This window comes from Nomascus leucogenys, chromosome 1a, assembly GCF_006542625.1.
Source record: "Nomascus leucogenys isolate Asia chromosome 1a, Asia_NLE_v1, whole genome shotgun sequence".
Lineage (NCBI taxonomy): Eukaryota > Metazoa > Chordata > Mammalia > Primates > Hylobatidae > Nomascus > Nomascus leucogenys.
In genome coordinates, this window is record NC_044381.1 from 71,715,451 (window position 1) to 71,738,764 (window position 23,314).

A 23,314-nucleotide genomic window follows, 5' to 3' on the forward strand; every position below is an offset into this window, starting at 1 on the left:
GCTTTCACTTTCATCATGAGTAAACCTCTTGTTAGCGCTTCCGACACTCACAGCTTTTTGCACTTACCAAGACAGAATTTGGAAAACCTGGCCAAAATAAGCATGAACCCAAACATTCCACAGACTGACACAATGGCGGAAACTAAGACGACTACAGACAACCAGTCACACCATCTGCTGGAGTGCACACGGCTGCTGCACAGCTTTGATATGCTCCACAAACTTATTTCATAAACTGTAGGTTTGTCAGCAGGAAAGACCTAATGTATTGCAAAAAAAGTAAAAGTTTGGTTATTTTGGAAATTTTCACTCCATCTTTGGCAAAGACAAATTCATATGTTGCTCTTAGCTATTAAAATATAGCCAAAGCTATTGAAGTAGATGTTCTCAGCTGCCCTCAAAATAGTACTGACATGCATGTTTCCTTTAGCTAACCCAGTACTGATGAGCTATTTTCATCCTCTCAGCCAGCCTTATCACGAACACTACATTTCTTGGTAAGAGTTCAAGTTTTCACATACAAAGTTATCTTTACTAACATTTTGCTCCTCATTACAACAGTAATATTCATGGAAGTTTATTGGTAAGATGTAGAAATAATGAAATGAGAAAGTGAAAGCACATATAATCTCTCCACCCTGATGCAATTACTTTACCGGAACCGCATGCACAGTGGTTCAAGATGTAGAATGGTAAAGTAGAAGGAATGAATAAAAGAGTCCAGAGACCCAGGTTCTAGTGCAAGCTTTGTGCAGATTGTGTGACCTGGGCTTCCGTGTCCTCAGTTAAGGGGATGCTTAACATGACTCCCAGGTTCCTGATTTGCACAGCTCAAGGGTGTTGGACATTGATGCCAAATTACAAGTTATCCTTCTGCCCCACTGCTCAGCTTCTGAGATGTGCATGGCAGTGGCCAGGGCCTCTCTGTACTGAGGTAAGGGGAAAGTACTTATTTTAAACTGTTTAGATTTATTGCTGGATAAAACTGAAGGCTGCCAATCATGTACACTATTAACTCTCAAAGTTATCCAAGCCAAAGAACTTGCCTTTCTGGTCTCAGTTTACTACTCTGAATATTTCTGGTAGAGCAAAATTAGAGCCTTAGAAACTGTCTAAGGAATCAAAACAGTGTATTCAAGGAGTCATTTTTAAAAACACACACACACTTGCCAAATTTAGTTTTTTAACTGGATAATTTTGTATATCTTTCACAATCCAGCTGTTAAACCGAAAATGGAATTTACAAAACAGATGGTGATAACAAGGTCTGGTTCACAGCAGTTCTACAGAAAAAAACACACCAATCTGATTAAACTATCCATTTGCTTCAAAAGCCTTTAATAGGCTCATCCCTTACCATCCTACATTCACTTATACCACAAGATTTCATACAGACGGGTGTTATGGAACCATCTGTAATCCCATCCAAGTAAGTACCATCAGAGTGCGCAAGCCACCATCATTGGTGACAGATGAAGAGATAAGGGATCTGCCTTCGCAACAGGGGTTCCCAAATACAGCCAATCATAGGGAGCTTTGGAAAATATAGCGTCCCAAGCTACCCAGCAAAAATCTGATTTACTATGTGTAGGGATGGACCCAGGATAAGTCTTTTTAAAATCTATGTGATTCTGATGACTGGCTGGGGAGGGAACACACAGGCTTGAGAGCTGAGGGTACATGAGGGTTGAAAACAGACCCACTGCTGGCCGGGCGCAGTGGTTCACACCTGTAATCTCAGCACTTTGGGAGGCTGAAGCAGGTGGATCACAAGGTCAGGAATTCGAGACCAGCCTGGCCAACATGGTGAAACCCCATCTCTACTAAAAATACAAAAATTAGCCAGGCACGGTGGCGCGTGCCTGTAATCCCAGCTATTTGGTAGGCTGAGGCAGGTGAATTGCTTGAACCCGAGAGGCGGAGTTTGCAATGAGCCGAGATTGCGCCACTGCGCTCTAGCCTGGGCGACAGAGTGAGACTCCAACTCAAAAAAATAAAAAAAGGCTGGGCGCAGTGGCTCACGCCACCACTTCCAGCACGTTGGGAGGCTGAGGCAGGCGGATCATGAGGTCAGGAGATTGTGACCATCCTGGCTAACACGGACAAAGTCCATCTCTACTAAAAATACAAAAAAATTAGCTGGGCGTGGTGGCAGGTGCCTGTAGTCCCAGCTACTCGGGAGGCTGAGGCAGGAGAATGGAGTGAACCCGGGAGGTGGAGCTTGCAGTGAGCTGAGATCACACCACTGCACTCCAGCCTGGGAGACAGAGCGAGACTCTGTCTCAAAAAAAAAAAAAAAAGAAAAAAGAAAGAGAGAGAGAAAACAGACCCACTGCCGGCCCAAATTTGCTGTTTAGCAAGGCCAAACAGTGGGCAGTTCTTCACTGTAACCCTCACTACAGTCACCACGTCATTCCTGTGGAACACTATGAGGCCTGGGGCAGGGGTGGGGTGGAGGCAGAGACAAGGAGGAAACTGGAGCCAACTCCACCTAAAGAAGGCGAGGCAGGAAGGACCCACATAGAGGACCTCACCTTTACTTTTTGCTGGAGCAAATTTTAAAAATTTGTGAGGACCTCACATCAGAAAATTGTACCCACATTCTAGAAAAATATCCCCCACTTAAGAAACCAGTTGCATCCTACAACCAACTCATTAGAAATCAATGTCTAGGGTAATACAATAAAGTTTTCATAGTTCTGAGCTGAAAACAAATCTATCAAACTATGACCTCAAGCAACTTGAGATCTGCAGAAATAAGAGGACTAGGTGTAAAAATATTTGGAGAATGACTAGAGGTTAAATTGTAAAACTGACAGTTCACATAAAGGAAAACTTGTGGGCTGAGACAAAACAATATGACTGTACTGAATATTAAAATTTTACCCAGACCTAAAGGTCAAGTAGAAGGAAAGGTGGAGGGAGGGTTTCCTAGAAAGGGAAAGGAAGAGAAGTACCATATAAAATAAGATATGGAAGTGGGAAACAGCAAAAGGAAAAAAGCCTGTGTGGGTCTATGCGTGGAACAGAAACAAAATTCCCTTCTATTTTAGAGCATTTTTTTCTTTTTTTGTAAGATTACACAGTAGGCCGGGCGCAGTGGCTCACGCCTATAATCCCAGCACTTTGGGAGGCCAAGGCAGGCATATCATTTGAGGTCAGGAGTTCGAGACCAGCCTGGCCAACATGGTGAAACCCCATCTCTACTAAAAATACAAAACTTAGCCGGGCGTAGTGGCGGGCGCCTGTAATCCCAGCTACTTGGGAGGCTGAGGCAGGAGAATCACTTGAACCCAGAAGGCAGAGGTTGCAATGAGACAAGACCGTGCCATTGCACTCCAGCCCAGGCAACAAGAGTGAAACTCCGTCTAAAAAAAAAAAAAAAAAAAATACACAGTAATTTACTGAGAGCCTCCTCTCCCTGCCTTGCAGTTGCTTGGAGATTTTGTACTCTAGCCCTAGGAAGGTGGCTGGGGGCAGTGGTGCAACACACTGCTCGATGAGACCCATAAGGTGGCTGTAACCATCTTCCACATACCAAGAACATGGTCAGCAGATCCAGCTCCTCATGTAGTGCCTCCTCCCTGTAATTCTTCTGCAAGATCTGGTGCTGTTCCGGTGTGGCCCGTTGCAGACACTGAACCATGAGTCAGCTGTATTTGTTGTCATTTGTTGTCCTGGATGTCAGTACAAACTCTGCCAGTGGTGACAGCAGGGTCCCCAAAGAGGTCAAGGTAATCATCCTGAATCTGAAAGAACTCCTAACTCCAACAGGATCTTCCTGTCATTGGCCCGTTCCTTCCCCCCATTGACGCCTGCCATAGACATGGCTGCAGCTTCAGGATGGTAGAAGAAGTAGAAAGCTGTCTTATACTTGACAGTAGATTTGTACCTCTTTTCAGTGAATCAGTCAAGATCCACATTGCTCTGGGGGGGCTGTGATGAGGTCCAGGGTCTGCCTGATCTCTGTCTAATAGTAACTCCGCAGGAAGCGCTTTATCAGGTTCAGGTAATGGGGTTGCTCTCAGCAACAGAGCTTCAAGAGGTGATAGATGCTTCTAGAAGCATAGCATCATTGATGGCATCCAAACCACACCTGGCTTCTGATACAAGCAGATCTGCCCCCAGCAAGGTGAAGGATGAATCCATGATGTCATCTGCCACCAGGAATAAAGGTTGCAGCACAAGGCGCAGTAGCTCACACCTGTAATCCCAGCACTTTGGGAGGCCAAGGCAGGGGGATCACCTGAGGTCAGGAGTTCAAGGCCAGCCTGGCCAACATGGTGAAACCCCGTCTCTACCAAAAATGCAAAACTTAGCTGGGTGTGGTGGAATGCACCTGTAGTCCTGGCTACTCAGGAGGCTGAGGCACAAGAATCACGTGGAAGTTGCAATGAGCCGAGATCGTGCCACTGCACTCCATCCTGGGCAGCAGAGCGAGGCTCCATCTCAAAAAACAAGAACAAAAAAAAAAAAACGGGCAAGGTTGCAGCAGTTCACACAACAGCCCAGTCAGGACCTGCTGGAGACTATCAGCATCCTGTTTCCTGGGCTCTGCCAGCTCCTGGAATGCTACTAGCATCATCAAACCCTAGTGGTACTTGTCTCCAGTGGCAGTGTACTCCAGGATCTCTTTGAGCCAGGTAATAGAATCTCCTGTCTCTGGGTGCCCCATCTCATCCTCAGTCAGCACCCTGACAATCTGGGAGAAGTGCTGGATAAAATTCTGCTTTTCTTGGGCATACATATCTGGATTTCTGGTCTCCATTCATTTCATTCCTGGATGTGAGTTCCTGCTTGGACAGCATTTTTCAAATTAAATTTTACATTTAGTTTGTGATTTCTTTCAAGCCCTACCACAACTTGCATTAGTCAAAACCAGTTATAGCCCGGGCACGGTGGCTCACGCCTGTAATCCCAGCACTTTGAGAGGCCGAGGCGGGTGGATCACGAGGTCAGGAGATCGAGACCATCCTGGCTAACACAGTGAAACTCCGTCTCTACTAAAAATACAAAAAATTAGCCGGGCGCGGTGGTGGGCGCCTGTAGTCCCAGCTGCTCAGGAGGCTGAGGCAGGAGAATGGTGTGAACCTGGGAGACTGAGCTTGCAGTGAGCTGAGATCACGTGACTACACTCTAGCCTGGGCGACAGAGTGAAACTGCTCAAAAAAAAAAAAAAAAAAAAACACCAGTTATTGTCCCCACTTTACAGATGAGGACATAGATACTGTCATTTGGAAACACTAGCTGACTGCAGAAGAAGAGCCAATCAGCTGGTGGGAGAGCTAGATTTTGACCCATCTTCTGACTCCAGACCAGAGCCTTAATCTTGGGCTGAACTCAACCTACTAGAAGTGTGGACTGAAGGGGAGAGGTCCCCTTCAGGAAACACGCATCAGGGGTTACTGTAGGTTGAAGTCTGCCATGTGGTGACAACGCCCAGAGCTGATGACAGCAAAAGACAGCAAATCTGATTTTTTAAAAGAAAAGTAAAATCCATTATAAACTGCCAGCCAGGACAGCAGATCAGAAAGAGTGGTCTAATGCCCAGAGACTGCCAGAACCAAAGTGGTGCACATCAGTCACAAAATACTGTTTCACCAACCATTTATTTGGCTTATATGAGGGAAAATTCAGAAATGTAATGCTATGTTGACCTTTTCTTTTTGAAATCAAACTGGAAGAATTTCAGGGGAAAGGAAAATCCCATTAAATCTTCAAACTAATAAAACATTTTTTAAAAAGGAACTTCTCTAGAGAAGCTTATCCTAGAAAACCAGTGAAACAGGGCTTTTAAAAACCAATTAGAAGTCTTTAAATCTTCAAGATCCAAATACTTAGTGCCTCCCATTGTGACAGTACATGAAGTACACAGCATTCCTGCTAAAAATGTTTTCCAGGAATTTAGTGAGGTCTTTAGACCTGACTTGCAGTTACCAGGAATATGAGAAATATGGAAGTTAAATGAAAACAAACAAACAAAAAAATCATACAAATCACAAAGGTGGAGTACCTTACAGGACAACTGACCTCTCTGATAAAGCAGTGGCAGGGGTTGGGAGCAGTAGGCGCTATTCCAGATTAAAACATAATAATCAAATGCAAATGTATGGACCTTGAGTGGGTCCTCGTTGGAAAAAATCATTAGTAAAAGACATTTGAGACACCTGGGGAAATGTGAATATATACTAGGTATTAGATGATATGAAGGAATTAATAGTAATTTTACTAAGGATGGTGTAAATCATTAAGAAAAATGCTTTTTAGGGTGACATTTCACCTCTAAATACATGTCTCTGATTTACTATCAGTAAAGGAATAAACAACGCCAATATGGCAGAATGTTAGTTTTCAATCTAGCTGGTAAGTATATAGATGTCCTTTATATAATTTTGACTACTTTTATGTTTGAAGGTTTTACATAACAAAAAATTAAAGTTTACAAATACATGATACTAACAGTGAATATTAGTTTTTTTGGTATTACTATTCTACCCAACCACTCCTTTTCTAGTTTATATGAAGCTTTATTAATAAACTAAAACTTCAAGCACTAGTAAAACTAACAACTGGTTATTCTTTTGGTAGAAGCAACTACAACATTCTTGGGGGGAAAAGTCTTTAAATAAAGGCTTTGTCTAATCAAAGAAGCTACAGGTAGGAAGACCATAGATCCCAAGAACATTTAGATAAGAAACCTTTTCAAAAATCTGCATCATAAGAAAAAAGAGTTACTATAGAAACGATTTGCAGGGCTTGAACATTTCCAGGGAAAACAGCACCTCTAGCAAGGAAAGGAGGCTGAAGAGCTTCCTAGGGCCTTGCCTGTCAGCTGCTGGAAGTCAACAGAGTGAGCAATGACAATTCTGACAGGCCCACCCATGCTCAGAGACCTCCGCATGACAATTTAACTCCTAGTCCTACTGCCTCTCCCTTCAGACCAGATCCAGAATAGTCAAGTGACTCACCTACCTAAGTTCATAAACCAGTTAGCACGGATGTGGATGCTATTACTAGCCCAGGCTAGCTGTTCTTCCCATTACAGCAGGACAAAGCTTTGTTGACATACTAGTTTTGTTTTTTGTTTTTTGTTTGTTTGTTTGTTTGTTTTTAGGTGGAGTCTCACTCTGTCGCCCAGGCTGGAGTGCAGTGGCACGATCTCCGCTCACTGCAAGCTCTGCCTCCCGGGTTCACGCCATTCACCTGCCTCAGCCTCCTGAGTAGCTGGGACTACAGGCGTCCACCACCACTCCTGGCTAATTTTTGTTTGTTTGTTTGTATTTTTAGTAGAGACAGGGTTTCAGCGTGTTAGCCAACATGGTCTCGATCTCCTGACCTTGTGATCCGCCCACCTCGGCCTCCCAAAGTGCTGGGATTACAGGCATGAGCCACCGCGCCCAGCCTATACTAAACTACTTTAAGAAATACCAAGGAGATTTCAGAATTAGATCAGTGAACAGAATTTCCAACATGCTAAATATGAAGCTGAAAGATGTGCATCTACTTTTTAATAAACTACTTCACTTGTAAACAGCCCCAGCCCTCAAAAAGCTGTTTACTGTGGTGGAGGAGGGGTAGAAGGGGAGAAAGAGATGACACCAAAATGAAAGGACATGCAGCATGGGATAAGTATGGCCTCCGTGGAGGCAAAGCCTGACAGCACTAACAGCTGGAGGCTGTCAGCAAACTGTTCCTTAAAGCTGAAGGGCAGATTGTTTTTGATGGGTCATCACAGAGGCATACCTCCAGGGCTGCCCATGTGATAAACGATAACCGGTGGGGTCAATTAGAGGGGTATGATCTACAGCAGCTATCCCTTAAAGTCAACTAGTCAACGTCCTCACTGAGTTAAGGCCTCTCATCTGATCTCCAGGCACGCATAGCCCTTCATCACTGCTAATGAACACTGTACCACAAATGCCCAGACCACACAGCTAAAATTATATTTTAAGCTATTTTAGTGAGAGATTCCTTGTTTGGGATGTTTGCCAATGGCCTCTATTGAACTGAGTTCTGATTCCTGCTTACGACAAATAAAAACTAATGTTTGATACATAAAACACATCACACTTCACAGGAAGAGCCATGGCCTCTTGGGACTGCACATCACAAACATTTGGACCAACTGGACCTCGAAAAATTCACCCAGAACTCAGTCACGGCCAATTTCCTCACCTAAACCTGGCTGCTTGTTCACAGAAGTCTCCATAAGCAATAGTTGTTGATAAGCAAGAGGCAGCAGCTACCTCCCCATGGTTGCCAACCAAAAATAAAAAGGACAGTAAAATAAATTACAAGAGGGCAGATAATAAAGGCCAAACACTGCAAAAGAACAAACCTCAGGATCTTCACCTGGGTCTCCAGCTCCAGTAAGGAAACGAGACAGAGTGGTTTCTCAGATTAACTGTGCACTAAACTATGCACTAAACTAAAATACTAAATTGCCCTATATGAGGAAATGCGATGGAAGATTTTAAAAAAAAAAGTCAAAAAATGTAGCAAGAGGCTACAACACAACAAAACCTCACAGCAATGGTGAGGAAAGACAACAGAAAATCAATCAAGTGTTTTTTGCAAGGAAAAAACTTACTCGATTTTAGAAAAATCACTTGGGCATGAATGGGTCAGAGCAGGACAAGCTAGGAGGCAAGGCGGCCAGTTAAGAGGTTATTGTAATTTAAGTGAAAGATGACTCAGATTCTAGAAATATTCAGGTGGTACATGCATCAGAACTTTGTGAACACGATTAGCCAAGGGGATTCACGAGAAAGAATAATTGCAGATAAAACAAATAACCAGGCCGGGAGCGGCGGCTAACGCCTGTAATCCCAACACTTTGGGAGGCCGAGGTGGGCGGATCACCTAAGGTCAGGAGTTCGAGACCAGCCTGACCCACACGGAGAAACCCTATCTCTACTAAAAATACAAAATTAGCTGGGCTTGGTGGCGCATGCCTATAATCCCAGCTACTTGGGAAGGCTGAGGCAGGAGAATCGCTTGAACCCGGGAGGTGGAGGTTGCGGTGAGCTGAGATCGTGCCATTGCACTCCAGCCTGGGCAACAAGAGCAAAACTCTGTCTCAAAAAATAAATAACCAGGTTATAAAGACTAGACGAAGTAGCAACATGTGTCAGGTTAAAATTCATTACAAGGGTTGACTATGGCCAGAATGAACTTTAAAGACATCAGATACTGGCCGGGCGCGGTGGCTCACGCTTGTAATCCCAGCACTTTGGGAGGCCGAGGCGGGCGGATCACGAGGTCAGGAGATCGAGACCACGGTGAAACCCTGTCTCTACTTAAAATACAAAAAAAATTAGCCGGGCGTGGTGGCGGGCGCCTGTAGTCCCAGCTACTCGGAGAGGCTGAGGCAGGAGAATGGCGTGAACCCGGGAGGCGGAGCTTGCAGTGAGCCGAGATTGCGCCACTGCACTCCCGCCTGGGCGGCAGAGCGAGACTCCGTCTCAAAAAAAAAAAAAAAAAAGAGACATCAGATAAAGGAGCTGGCCCTAATGCCATTAATATTGATCTTTTAAAAGTTTAAAATAAATCTAACTGCCTTGAGAACTCCATTTAATTTTAACTCCGGTACAGATGACTATGAATGTTAGTGTATTCCTTTTACTGGAAAACACTTAGACCATAATCTCTAAACCAGCATAGACACGTTCTGCAAAAAACAAACAATCCAAAAAAACTCAAAATGAATTTCCTTCTAGGTTCAACTCAAAAGCTACTTTCTCCATAACATCTGGACTTTCCTGTCTCTCCACCAGAAGCACCCAGCTTCCCTCTGACTACACAGAAACACTTTACTCCTTGAAGGCCAAGATCAGGCCAACAATCATCTTCGTTTCCCCTTTAACAGTGACTACTTATAGAGACCATCTACAGTTCCACTTTTCACAGTTTCAGTTACCCTTGGTCAAACATGGTCTGAAAATATTAAATGAAAAATTCCAGAAATAGACAATTCATAAGGTTTTTTTGTTTGTTTGTTTTCTTTTTGAGACAGAGTCCCACTCTGTCATCCAGGTTGGAGTGTAGTGGCACAATCTCGGCTCACTGCAACCTTCGGCTCCCAAGTTCAAGCAATTCTCCTGCCTCAGCCTCCCTAGTAGCTGGGATTACAGGTGTGCACCACCATGCCCAGCAAATTTTTTTTGTATTTTTAGTAGAGATGGGGGTTTCACCATGTTGGCCAGCCTGGTCTCGAACTCCTGACCTCAAATGATATACCCACCTTGGCCTCCCAAAGTGCTGGGATTACAGGCATGAGCCATCATGCCTGGCATTTTTTTTTTTTTTTTTTTTTTTTAAACAGAGTCTCGCTGTGTCACCCAGGCTGGAATGCAGTGGTGCAATCTCAGTTCACTGCAACCTCCGCCTCCCGGGTTCAAGTGATTCTCATGTCTCAGCCTCCCGAGTACCTGGGATTACAGGCACGTGCCACCATGCCTGCTTAATTTTTGTATATTTTGTAGAAATGAGGTTTGGCCATGTTGGTCAGGCTGGTCTCTAACTCCTGAGCTCAAGTCAGTGGCCTGCCTCGGCCTCCCAAAGTGCTGGAACTGCAGGCATGAGCCACTGCATCCAGCCAACAATTCATAAGTTTTAAAATGCACGCTATTCTGAGTATTGCGATGAAATCTCCAGCCCTTCTGTCCAGAACATGAATCAATCCTTTGTCCAGAGCATCCACATTGTCTATGCTACCTACCTAATAGTCACTTAGTATCCATCTCAGTGATCAAATCAACCTTCAGTTTTGCAGTGTTTGTTTTCAAACCCTTATTTTACTTAACAATGGCCCTAAACCACAAGAGTAGTGACGCTGGCAATTCAGATATGCCAAAGAGAAGCCATGTTTCCTTCAAGTGAAGAAGATTAAAGTTCTCAGTTTATTAATGAACAAAATCATTATGCTGAGGTTGCTAAAACTATATTAAGAACAAATCTTCTGTCTGTGAACCTGTGAAGGAGGAAAAAAAAATTCATGCTAGTATTGTTGTTGTACTTCAAAGTGCAAAAGCTATGGCCACAGCGCATGGTAAGTGCTTAGTTAAGAGGGAAAAGGCATGAAATTTGTGTGTAGAAGACACAAACAGAAATTTATTCTGAATTATGGCAATCCGGTTTGGTACTATCCTCAGTTTCAGGCATCCACTAGGGGTCTTGGAACAGATACCCAAGGATAAGGGGGACTACTGTATCTTCAATTCTAAGGATTTCTTGAAATAAGGAAATTAAAATATAATATGTGTTGAGAACATACAACATTGTACAGAATGAGTTACTGACGTGGTGGCTCACGCCTGTAATCCCAACACTTTGGGAGGCAGAAACGGGTGGATCATCTGAGGTCAGGAGTTCAAGAACAGCCTGGCCAACACGGTGAAACTCAGTCTCTACTAAAAATACAAAAATTAGCCAGGCGTGGTGGTAGGCACCTGTAATCCCAGCTACTCAGGAGGCTGAGGCAGGAGAATCACTTGAACCCAGGGGATGGAGGTTGCAGTGAGCCAAGATCACACCACTTCACTCCAGCCTGCTGGGCGGAAGAGCAAGACTCTATCTCAAAAAATAAAAATAAAAATAAAAATAAAATAGATGTTTTTAATGTGGATGAACCTTGAAGACATTTTGCAAAGTAAAATAAGCCAGACATGAAAGACAAATATTGTATGTTTCCGGCCGGGTGCGGTGGCTCATGCCTGTAATCCTAGCACTCTAGGAGGCTGAGACAGGCCAATCACTTGAGGTTAGAACTTCGAAACCAGCCTGGCTAACATGGTGAAACCCTGTCTCTGCTAATAATACAAAAATTAGCCAGGCATGGTGGTGAGCACCTGTAATCCCAGCTACTCGTGAGGCTGAGGCAGGGGAATTGCTTGAATCTGGGCGGCAGAGGTTTCAGTGAGCTGAGATCATGCCACCGCACTCCAGCCTGGGTGATAGAGCAAGACTCTGTCTCCAAATAAATAAATATTTCTACTAATGGGCTCCAATAGAATAAAATTCCAGTAAATCAATGTCCTCTTGGCCTTGAGTATAATAGATTTAACTTGGTTCCGATACTCTTGCATAACCCAACACAAATTATCTCCCAATTTAATTACTACAGACTCTAGCAAATTTATAACCATGGGAAACATATTTGTTTGCATAACCTGTGAACTGAGAATTGTTCACATAATCCAGGATTCATAATCTGGGATCCAATGATTAGACAGTTGCCCTCTCCTGGTGAGTTTTAACACTGCAGTCTACTCAACCAAATAACTAGACTCAAATTACAGTCCTCATACAGAAATCACTGGCAAATGAGTCAGGCATGGAAGGGTTTCTAGAGGTGGACAAAGCAAACATAAGAGAAAATACAAAAGCGGGGATAGGTTAGGAAGAAGGGAGAAAGGATTCAAATAAATTAGTAAAATAGTATTATTAAAATTAAATCGACTACCAGAGATTACAATGATTCTCATTCTATATCATCCTCTCAGCTCCACCACTTTCAAGACACAGTCTTGGGAAAGTTCTCTCTGTGCCCCAATTTCCTTGTGTATAAAATGGGAATAATAATGCCTACCCCATCGTGCTACTGTGAGGATCAAATGAGGTAACATGTAAAAACTCTAGCCGGGCACGGTGGCTGACGCTTGTAATCCCAGCACTTTGGGAGGCCGAGGGGGGCGGATCACGAGGTCAGGAGATCGAGACCACGGTGAAACCCCGTCTCTACTAAAAATACAAAAAAATTAGCCGGGCGTGGTGGCGGGCGCCTGTAGTCCCAGCTACTCGGAGAGGCTGAGGCAGGAGAATGGCGTGAACCCGGGAGGCGGAGCTTGCAGTGAGCCGAGATCGCACCACTGCACTCCAGCCTGGGCGACAGAGCGAGATTCCGTCTCAAAAAAAAAAAACAAAAAAAAAATGTAAAAACTCACTGTTTAGCACAAAGTAAGCCATCAGCAGTATTTGTTACTCAGAACATCAGTCGGCTTAAGCATCGCTTCACCCATTCATGCTCCCATCTCCTGGCACTAGTCAAGTTCCTATGCCAAGTGCTCTCACTGAGCTGTGTTTTTGTTTATCATCACATTTCTCAATCTCACAACACATTTCTATTTCATGTGATTGTATCTGCTAGGCTGTGAGTTCCATGAAGGCAGGAACTATACCTGGTTTTGCTCATTCTGCATTCCCAGCGTTCAGTGAAGTGCCTAGTACTTGATGATCAATGAAATTGTAGTAAAATTCCTAGTAATTTTTTTAATAATAGTATTTAGTACTAATACAAGTTGAATTGTGCCATCTGCCAAAAAAGATATGTTGAAGTCCTCAACCCCAGGTATCTTTAGCATGTGACTTTATTTGGAAATAGGGTTGTTGCAGATGTAATTAGCTAAACTAACATAGGCATACTGGAGTAAAGTGGACCCTCCCTCATATGACTGACATCCTTATAAGACAAAACAAAAACGTGGACACTGACAGAGGCAGCGATTGGAGTGATGCAGCTCAAACCAAGGAACACCATCAACACGGCCACCACCAGAAGCTGGGAAGAGGCAAAGACAGCCTCCCCCACTACAGGTTCTGGAGTGAGTATGGTTCTGCTGACCCCTTGATTTTGGAACTTTAGTCTCTAGAACTATGAGACTGTTTATTTCTGTCATTTAAACCACCTAGTTTGTGGTACTGTGTGATAGCAGCCCTGGGAATCTAGTACGAGTACCAACCTGAAGGCTTTGCTTGCTATAGTGAAGTTATGTATACTGATTTTTCCTTCTGTGTCAGAAAAATTTATAGATAATCCATTTTTAAAAGAAACTATTAGGATAGGCTTTTCTCCCCCTTTCTCAGTAACTTCTTAAGTGTTTTATTCCACTTAGACATGTCCAAAATTCCAATAATATAATATGTCAAGTGCCTTGTTATTTTTTTCGTCTTTATTCACAGTGCTCTTTCTGGCAATGAACACAACGAAGTCCTATGTAAGTGTTCATTAACAAACCAAACACAAAAATTATTAATGGATCAAAATTTGAGTGAGCTACACATCTAAAATAGTACCTCTTAATGATGAGAAGAGCATTTCTATAATATACTTTAAAACTTGGGACATAAACTCACCTTTCACCCATGATATAGGAGAGAATAGTAAATAATTTGTTTTTGTTCCCCTTCACATCTTAGAAGTTGTTAAAATTCTTAGTTCACCACAGCAGTCTAATTTAATAAATCCGAGAGGTTTGTGATTCAAAAAGAAAAACCTTTTGTTACTGCTACCACATTTCAGTATGAAGTGTCTAAGGTGCATTTTTGTATAAACAAAGTATCTAATTGCCTCCCATTATCTTTAGCAAATAGACATAATCTTCCAGTGAAAATGGCTGAGGTGGGGATATGACTCACTGCCAGTGTCTGTGCTTCCTCAGCCCTCACAGGGAAGCGGTCAGCCACCTCCAATGCCATCTCCTCACGCTGGATTATATGCATGCTTCCCAAAATTTTGAACTGTTAATATGATTTATGAAAACTGTCTTGGCAGACAAGCTAAAACCTACTTTAACTAGAAATGTGACAGAGTTAAGACTCTTGCATATTCCCAAAAACTCATAAAAAACAACTGATGAAACAAGTTATACCCATTTAATCCTTGGTAGATAATGCTGTCTGAAAGGCTGTTCCCATGTATACCTGGAAGGGTCAGTTACAGGGGCATGAAGATCGAGGCCCTCAGAGAATAGCGGACTCTCCAATTTAACTAAGTGTAGGTTCTGAATAAAAGAATAGTGGAAATACAGGAAAGGTACCTTATATAGAAAGGAGAACTCACCAGGATAAAACCTTGAATATTTAAGAGAACTAGGATATAGCTAAACTGAAATGGGACAGAAATAGATCAAGATGAGCTGGTCTGAGCTGGTCCAAGGATCAGCTTGTGATGCAGATTCAAAGGACAGCCAGTTCCTGGGAGAGATGATAGCATCTCCTCCAGCCCTCCCTCCTAGCCCATGAGCTACAGTCCAGTAGTGAATAGTACTAGGAAACCTGTACAACCCTGACACAGCCCTGTCACAGATGACCACAGATGCTCCCATGGAAGGTACACACTGGAAAGTAGCAGAAAAGGTACACAAGGAGACAGTCATGGAGAGATGCTGCAACATAGGGAAAACTGAACAAATTCCCCAGAACGCCAGGAATTTGGATCAGTCCACACAAGAGGAACTGGGAGGAAAAAAGGATTTTGAAGAATGTAAAATACCAACTTATTCTAAATTTTACAACACTTAAGTCAACATTACTAACCAGGAGTTAATATATAGAATAATACAGATATATAAAAGATATAAAGTCCTGTATCTTGTTTACAAGCACAGAAAAGTGACCTTCAGAGAAGTATGTCTTATCCAAAAACAATATATAGTGGCCACTTGACTCATGCTCTCTAAAGAAATAAAAGGGATTGTGCAGAAGTGTTTATGGACCTAAAGATGTGGGTTCCCACTCACTCCTATCTCCCACCAGTATCCTTCCTTCTCCCTGCCATCCAGGTTGGTCCAAGACCCAAACCACCACATTTCAGGTTCATTCCTTTAAGTTCAGCAGCATCCTTGTTCTCACTACTCTGTCTTCTCTTTAATTATATATCTCTTTTTAAAAAAAGAAATATTAAATCCTTAAACAGATCCCCTAGATACAGGCTTTCAAACTTTTGACTACAACCTACAGTAAGAAATGCATTTTACATCTAGAGCTGGTGCACACACACACACACAATTATACCTATAAAACCTACATAGAAGTTTCTCGGCCGGGCACGGTGGCTCACGCCTGTAATCCCAGCACTTTAGGAGGCCGAGGCGGGCGGATCACAAAGTCAGGAGATCGAGATCATCCTGGCTAACACAGTGAAACCCTGTCTCTACTAAAAAAATACAAAAAAAAAAAAAGTTAGCTGGGCATGGTAGTGGGCGCCTGTAGTCCCAGCTACTTGGGAGGCTGAGGCAGGGGAATGGTGTGAACCTGGGAGGCAGAGCTTGCAGTGAGCTGAGATCGTGCCACTGCACTCCAGCCTGGGCTAGAGAGTGAGACTCCATCTTAAAAAAAAAAAAACAAAAGAAATTTCTCAAAACACTTATCCTTATTACACGTGATAGACTGATCTTATCCATTCTACTCCACTTTTTTTTTTGAGATGGAGTCTTGCTCTGTCACCAGGCTGGAGTGCAGTGGCACAATCTCGGCTCACTGCAACCTCCGCCTCCCGGGTTCAAGTGATTCTCCTGCCTCAGCCTCCCAAGTAGCTGGGACAGGTACGCACCACCACGCCCAGCTAATTTTTGTATTTTTAGTAAAGACAGACTTTCACCATGTTGGCCAGGATGGTGTTGATCTCTTGACCTCGTTATTTGCCCACCTCAGCCTCCCAAAGTGCTGGGATTACAGGCTTGAGCCACCGTGCCCAACCTCTACTCCACTTTTTTTTTTTTTTTTTTTTTTTTGAGACTGAGTTTCACTCTTGTTGCCCAGGCTGGAGTGCAATGGCGCAATCTTGGCTCACTGCAATCTCCGCCTCCTGGGTTCAAGCAATTCTCCTGCCTCAGCCTCCCAAGTAGCTGGGATTACAGGCATGCACTACCACACCTGGCTAATTTTTGTATTTTAGTAGAGAAGGGGTTTCTCCATGTTAGTCAGGCTGGTCTCGAACTCCCGACCTCAGGTGATCCACCCGCCTCGGCCTCCCAAAGTGCTGGGATTATAGGTGTGAGCCACAGCGCCCGGCTACTCCACTTTTTTTTTTTTTTTTTAATGCTGTTGACCCAATTCACAGTTTGAAATATATAGATAGAGTATACTGATTCAGTTCTCTGTGTAGCAGTATAAGGAAGTGGCTAAGAATTCTGCAGTCAGACTCTCTGGATTCAAATACCAGCTCTACTACTTGTGTCAACCTCTCTGCCTCAGTTGCCTTGTCATGGGGATAAGAGAAATGTTTACTTGAAAATTGGAAGATGAACCAAGACCATCCACGTAAAGCTTTTAACCCATTAAAAAGTACGGTCATGCATTGCTTAACAATGGGGATACATTCTGAGAAACACCTGAGAAATGCAGTTTCATAGCGCAAACATTGAAGGAAGAGAGTGCTTACACAAACCTAGATGAGATAGCCTACTACACACCTAGGCTACACGGTAGAGCCTATTATTCCTAGGCTACAAACCTGTATGGCATGTTACTGTAATGAATGCTGCAGGCAACTGTAACACAATGGTATTTGTATATTTAAAGATATGTAGACCAGGTGGGACAGCTCATGCCTGTAATTCCAGCACTTTGGGAGACCAAGAGGAGAGGATCACTTGAGCCCAGGAGTTCGAGACCAGCCTGGGCAAAACAGTGAGACCCTGCCTCTATTTTTAAAATACAAATAATAATAATTTTAGAAAGACATCTAAACATAGAAAAGGTACAGTAAAAATATAGTAGAAAAGACTTAAGATGGTATGTCTGTGTAGGGCACTTACCATGAAAGGAGCCTGCAGGACTGGGAGTTACTCTGGGTGAGTCAGTGAATGTATGGTAAGTGAATGTGAAGGCCTAGGACATTACTGTATGCTACTGTAAACTTTATAAACACTGTACACTTGGGCTACACTAAACATATTTTCTTCCTTCAATAATTTCAGCTTAATGTATTTAAAACTTTGACTCTTTTGTAATAATACAGCTTAAAACGAAAACACATTGTACAGCTATGCAAAAATATTTTATACCCTTGTTCTATACCTTTTTCTATTTTTAATTTTTATTTTAATTTTATTTATTTATTTTTGAGATGGAGTCTCACTCTGTCAACCAGGCTGCAGTGCAGTGGTGCAATGTCGGCTCACTGCAACCTCCACCTCCTGGGTTCAAGTGATTCTCCTGCCTCAGCCTTCCAAGTAGCCGTGATTACAGGTATGCGCCACCACATCTGGCTAATTTTTATATATTTAGTAGAGATGGGGTTTCAACATGTTGGCCAGGCTGGTCTCTACCTAACTCCTGACCTCAAGTAGTCCGCCCACCTTGGCCTCCCAAAGTTCTGGGATTACAGGTGTGAGCCACCATGCCTGGCCCAATTTTCTTAATTTTTAAATTTTGTTAAAAACTAAGACATGTGGGAGAGAAGAGGAAAAAACTAAGACACAAATAAACACATTAGGCCTACACAGGTCAGGATCACCAAGACATCACTAGACAATGTGAATTTTTCAGCTCCATTGTAATCTTATAAACCACCTTCATACACGTGGCCCATCATTGAATGAAACATCATAATGTAATGCATGATTATATTCAATTAATAGCTTATAATAATCTTAAATGGGCTGGGTATGGTGGCTCACACCTGTAATCCTAGCACTCTGGGAAGCCAAGGCAGGCATATCCCTTGAGCTCAGGAGTTCAAGACCAGCCTGGGCACCATGGCAAAAACCCGTCTCTACCAAAAATACAAAAATTAGCTGGGCATGGTGGCACAAGCCTGTAGTTCCAGCTATTCGGGAGGCTGAGGTGGGATCACTTGAGTCCAGCAGAGTGAGACGGCAGTGAGCCAAGACTGTGCCACTGCACTCCAGCCTAGGCAGCAGAGCCAAACCCTGTCTCAAAAACATGAAAATAAAAATAATAATAATAATATTAAATGGTCCGCTCCATGGACTTTTTTTTTTCTGAGACAGGGTCTCCCCATGTTGCCCAGGCTGTTCTCCTGAGCAACAACTATCCTCCTGCCTCAGCCTCCCTATTAGCTGGGACTGCAGGCACGCCACAAAACCTGTCTTTATATTGTGGTAAAATATACATCAAATTGGTCATTTTTAGCCATCTTGAAGTTACAATGGTGGCATTCACAATGTTGTGCAACTATCACCACTCTCTAGTTCCAGAACATTTTCATGACTCCAAAAGGAAGCTCCAAAGGAAGCTCCACACTCATTAAACAGTCACTACCCATTCCCCTCTTCTCGCCAGTCCCTGACAACTACTAATCTTGCAGTGTCTCTACATCCATGGACTTTTTTTTTTTTTTGAAATGGAGTTTCACTCTTATTGCCCAGGCTGGAGTGTAATGGTGCGATCTCGGCCCACTGTAACCTCTGCCTCCCGGGTTCAAATGACTCTCCTGCCTCAGCTTCCTGAGTAGCTGGGATTACAGGCACCTGACACCATGCCCAGCTAATTTTTGTATTTTTGGTAGAGACTGGGTTTTCCCATGTTGGCCAGGCTGGTCTCGAACTCCTGACCTCAGCTGATCCGCCCGTCTCAGCCTCCCAAAGTCCTGGGATTACAGGTGTGAGCCACCGCGCCCGGCCCGTGGACTTTTTAAATAGTAACACTTGACCAGAACAGTTTTTTTGTTTTTTTTGTTGTTTTTTTCTGGAGACAGAGTCTCCCTCTGTCGCCCAGGCTTGAGTGCAGTGGCGTGATCTCGGCTCACTGCAACTTCCTCCTCCTGGGTTCAAGTGATTCTCCTGCCTCAGCCTCCCGAGTAGCTGGGACTACTCAGGTGGCTAATTTTTTTGTATTTTTAGTAGAGACTGGGTTTCGCCATGTTGGCCGGGCTGGTCTTGAACTCCTCACCTCAGGTGATCCGCCCACCTCGGCCTCCCAAAGTGCTGGGATTACAGGCGTGAGCACCGAGCTCGGCCAACCAGAACAGTTTTCTAATGTGGAATGATGTGTTCTTTGCAGTTATTAATCCTCTTTAAATGAATCTTCGCTCATGAGATATTTTGCTAACCATTTCTCAAGTAAATCTGTGAGTCACTTTAGGTAATTCTGTGACCTGTCTCAGGGTCAGAAATCCCTCTCTCTTTGGGTAATTAGATCCATGCTAGATTACAGAACACTGTCCTATGGATTCTCTTAGGGGAGGATTCCCAAAGCCCAGCCGATGCTGTGGAGTAAACCACTTTCTGCGTCTTCAAGGGGCAAAATGAGCAAGGCCTTAAGAAGACATTTCATTACATTGTGGAATATATCACACACACACACACACACACACACACACACACACACACACACACAAATTTAAAGCCCTAGACCTCCAAAGAGCTGATCCCACAGAAAACTGAAAGTTTATTCTTCAGTCTTTGCATTTTGAAATCGCTTCTGAGATTCCGAACTTTTGCAATTGAGGGGTAAAAAAAGTGAATTTGGAAACAGAACTAGAAGTCATGCCGGTTTTAGAGTGTAGCATCATTTCCTTTTGGGGCCCCGCCTCTTTCACATTCTGATTTCCCACCCTTCCTTTGGGGTGTGGAAGGCTGGGCAAAAAATAACTTTCTTTTTCCCAGGGTCCACACTCCTTCAGAGAAATAACTGGGGCAGGGAGATTGCCTTTCCAGCGCACTGTTTTTCTTTCAGAAAACAGTGAACGGTAGAATGCTTCTTAGGCCAAAGAAGTAAATGTCACCAAGCCACGGAAGGTGTAGACTGAAAAATAATGTCTTTGGTCCCAGCTGTAGAAGCCAGAAGCTTTATTTGTTTTAAATATAGACCAATACTGCTTCTCTGGCCAACAGGCAGCAAAGTACCCATTTTCCACCCTCCATCACCCCACCTTGCATCCTACCCACACTGATTGCATCCCCACCCTCTGAGTGAAAAGCCGACACGCCTCAGACGCTAACAGCACCGGGTCAACCCGGCTTTATTTTAGGGTGGTAGGGTGCGGGGATGAGACTGAGTTCTGGAACCCAGGGGAGCCCTCCGAACCCTGGAGTAGCTTTACTGCTTTTTGCGGGGTTGGGGGTGGGGGGGAGGAAACAGATTTCAGCAGCAAACTCACCCAATCAACCTCACACCTCAAACTCCAGGGAAGCCCGTGCCCAAAATTATGCCGAATTTTGTAAATGTCCTGAACTGGAGTAAACTTGAGGTGGACGAAAGAAAAGCACAACTCTAAGACTCCGATCCCCTGGCAAATCAGTGAGTGCAGGTCCCCGAGGTTTCGGGGAAGGATCGCGCCAAGGCTTCAATCCAGATACACACCCTGACAATGGGATCTCAATAAGGAACTACCCAGGAAGCCGTCGCCTCAGCAAGTGCCCAGGTGATCCTTATCGTGGGCAAGTTTGGAACCGCAGGTGCCCCGAGAATCCCGCGCTGGGTGCTCAGGCGAGAGGGCTCCGGGCTCCCGTCCACGCCCACCCGGGGCGCTCTAGGAGGGCTGCGCGCTGGGAGCGGGAAGGGCCCCTGGAAGGCGGCTGCAGCGAGTCCCGGGGCTGAGAGGTCGCTGCCACCCAGGGCGCCCCGACTGTGCCCCACGCAGGGCCTCTGCAGGGCGGCGGGCTAGGGCGGGTTCGGAGGTGACAGCGCCCAGCTCCCAGCGCCAAGAGTGAGGCAACTCCGGAAACTTCCTGGAGCCGGCGCGCGTTTCCTGCAAGCACCGCCCCCGCCGCCCGCACGCTCTAGCAGCCCGCGGGCGCACTGACCTGAGATGGTCTCCTGGTAGCCCTTGGTGAAGAACTGCATAGCCGAGGCCGCCCTCCAGGGCGTCTTGAGCAGCCCTTGCCGCTGGGGGTTCTCGCCCAGCGAGCTCAGGATGGACGAGTAGGCGGCTGCCAGGTTGGGGAGGTTCAGCTCGTTATCCTCCTCGCTGCGGGGCCGCTCGCCCTTCCAGCCGTCCGCGGGCTGCGCGCTCTTGGCCTCGGGCCGCGGGGGCTTCTCCGCCGGCCTGCTGGGCCCGGGCCGCGGCGGATCCCGCTCGGGGAACCCATTGCTGCACCTGACGCCCCGCGGCTTCTCCGCCGGAGCCCGCACAGGGCCCTTCTCCATGGACCCGCCGCAGCCGCTGCCGTTAGGGAAGGACCCTGGGGCGCTTCGAGGTCTGCGACTAAACTCCGCCGGCGGCCGCGGACAATGGGCTGTGGCCGGAGTCACCTGAGGAAGGTACGCGACCTGCTTAGGTCACACTCCGAGCCGGGGGCGGCCACAGGCTGGAAAGCCCGGCCGCGCCTCCTTTTTATGGCCCGGCGGCTCAGCCGGCGCCGCGGGGCACTCCCATTGGCCGGGACCGCCTCGCGTCACGGCCCTCGCCCCGCCCCTCGGCCGCCCGCCCCCGGGGTCCCCAGCAGGGGTCGCGGCTCCGGAGACGCCCGGAGGGGTTCGCAATCGCAGGGAGGGAAGGAAAAGGGCGCCGGCCCCTAGGATCCGGCGGGACCCCTTCGCTTATTGCGGAATGAGCCGAACCCGAAAAGAGGCAGGCGTCCAGGAGCTGGGACCTCGGTGAGAGAGACGCGGTCTGCGCGCCCGGTCGCCCCCTCTTCAGGCCAAGAGGGCACTGTATTGAAGGGCTCCGGTCCCCTCGCCCTGTGAAAGATCAGCAAACAGGTGGCCTTGCCTGGAGAGAGACCGAGTTAAGCCACCGATTAGGAACCAACTCTTAAGCTTTCAAGGCAAGAGAATAATGTGACTTCAGACTCTTGGGTTTAGTTAAAAACGCACCTGCCACCTAGGGGCCAGGTGGCACCGCTGTCGGGGCAAGTGTCACATCAAGTGGCCCTTATGTGGGTCCCTATGTCTAGAAGGATAGGATTTATGGTTGCTAGAACTTTGATCCTGGAAAAATTAATTTGCAAACGAAGATAGGACTTTCACTTAAAATCCATTTCCGTCGGTGGCTCAGGCCTGTACTCCCGGCGCTTGGGGAGACCGAGGCGGGAGGATCGCTTGAGGCCAGGAGTTCGAGACCAGCCTGAAAAACATAGCAAGACCTCATCTCTATAAAACCCATTGCATTTTCTAGAAACGCAGTTGTGCAGATTTGGTGCTCAATTGTTTTACAGTTCCATGCAAAGCTTATTTCCCCAGATGTTGGTACAAATTGTAAAATGCTGTTCACCAACTGAACCCTTAACCAGTGACATCTGCTGTAACTGTTTTCTTTGAGATTAAAAAATGGACCTTTTTCCTCACTTGAGGGATTATCTCATAATGCCGAAGGTGAGCTTTAAAACATGTATCAAAATAATTTTTTTCTTTTTTTTTTTCAAGGCTCACTTCAACCTCCACCTCCTGGGTTCAAACGATTCTCCTGCCTCAGCCTCCCGAGTAGCTGGTATTACAGGCACATGCCACCACACCAGGCTGAGTTTTGTATTTTTAGTAGAGATGGGGTTTTACCATGTTGGCCAGGTTGGACTCCTGACCTCAGGTGATCCAACCACCTTGGCCTACCAAAGTGCTAGGATTACAGGCGTGAGCCACCTCGCCCAGCCATTAATATTTTATTTGTTTCAAGAGTTTTTTTTTTTTT

At 45.3% G+C, this 23,314-nt stretch overlaps 1 protein-coding gene and 1 pseudogene across 3 annotated transcripts in view; both read right to left on the reverse strand.

The window, feature by feature from the left end:
• Positions 1-21,997, reverse strand: part of GCH1 (GTP cyclohydrolase 1) — a 61,622-nt gene extending 39,625 nt beyond the window's left edge. For 2 of the 3 annotated variants that reach the window (XM_003267715.4, XM_030810840.1), the window contains exon 1: positions 21,492-21,956. In XM_003267715.4, the coding sequence (XP_003267763.1) occupies positions 21,492-21,834 (343 nt within the window). In that variant the 5' untranslated portion in view covers positions 21,835-21,956. Of the gene's footprint in view, positions 1-21,491 lie in introns of all 3 variants that reach the window. The other variant, XM_003267714.4, reaches the window with a different exon arrangement.
• On the reverse strand, positions 1,209-4,772 carry LOC105739229 (annotated as a pseudogene).
• Positions 21,998-23,314: the final 1,317 nt, after the last annotated feature.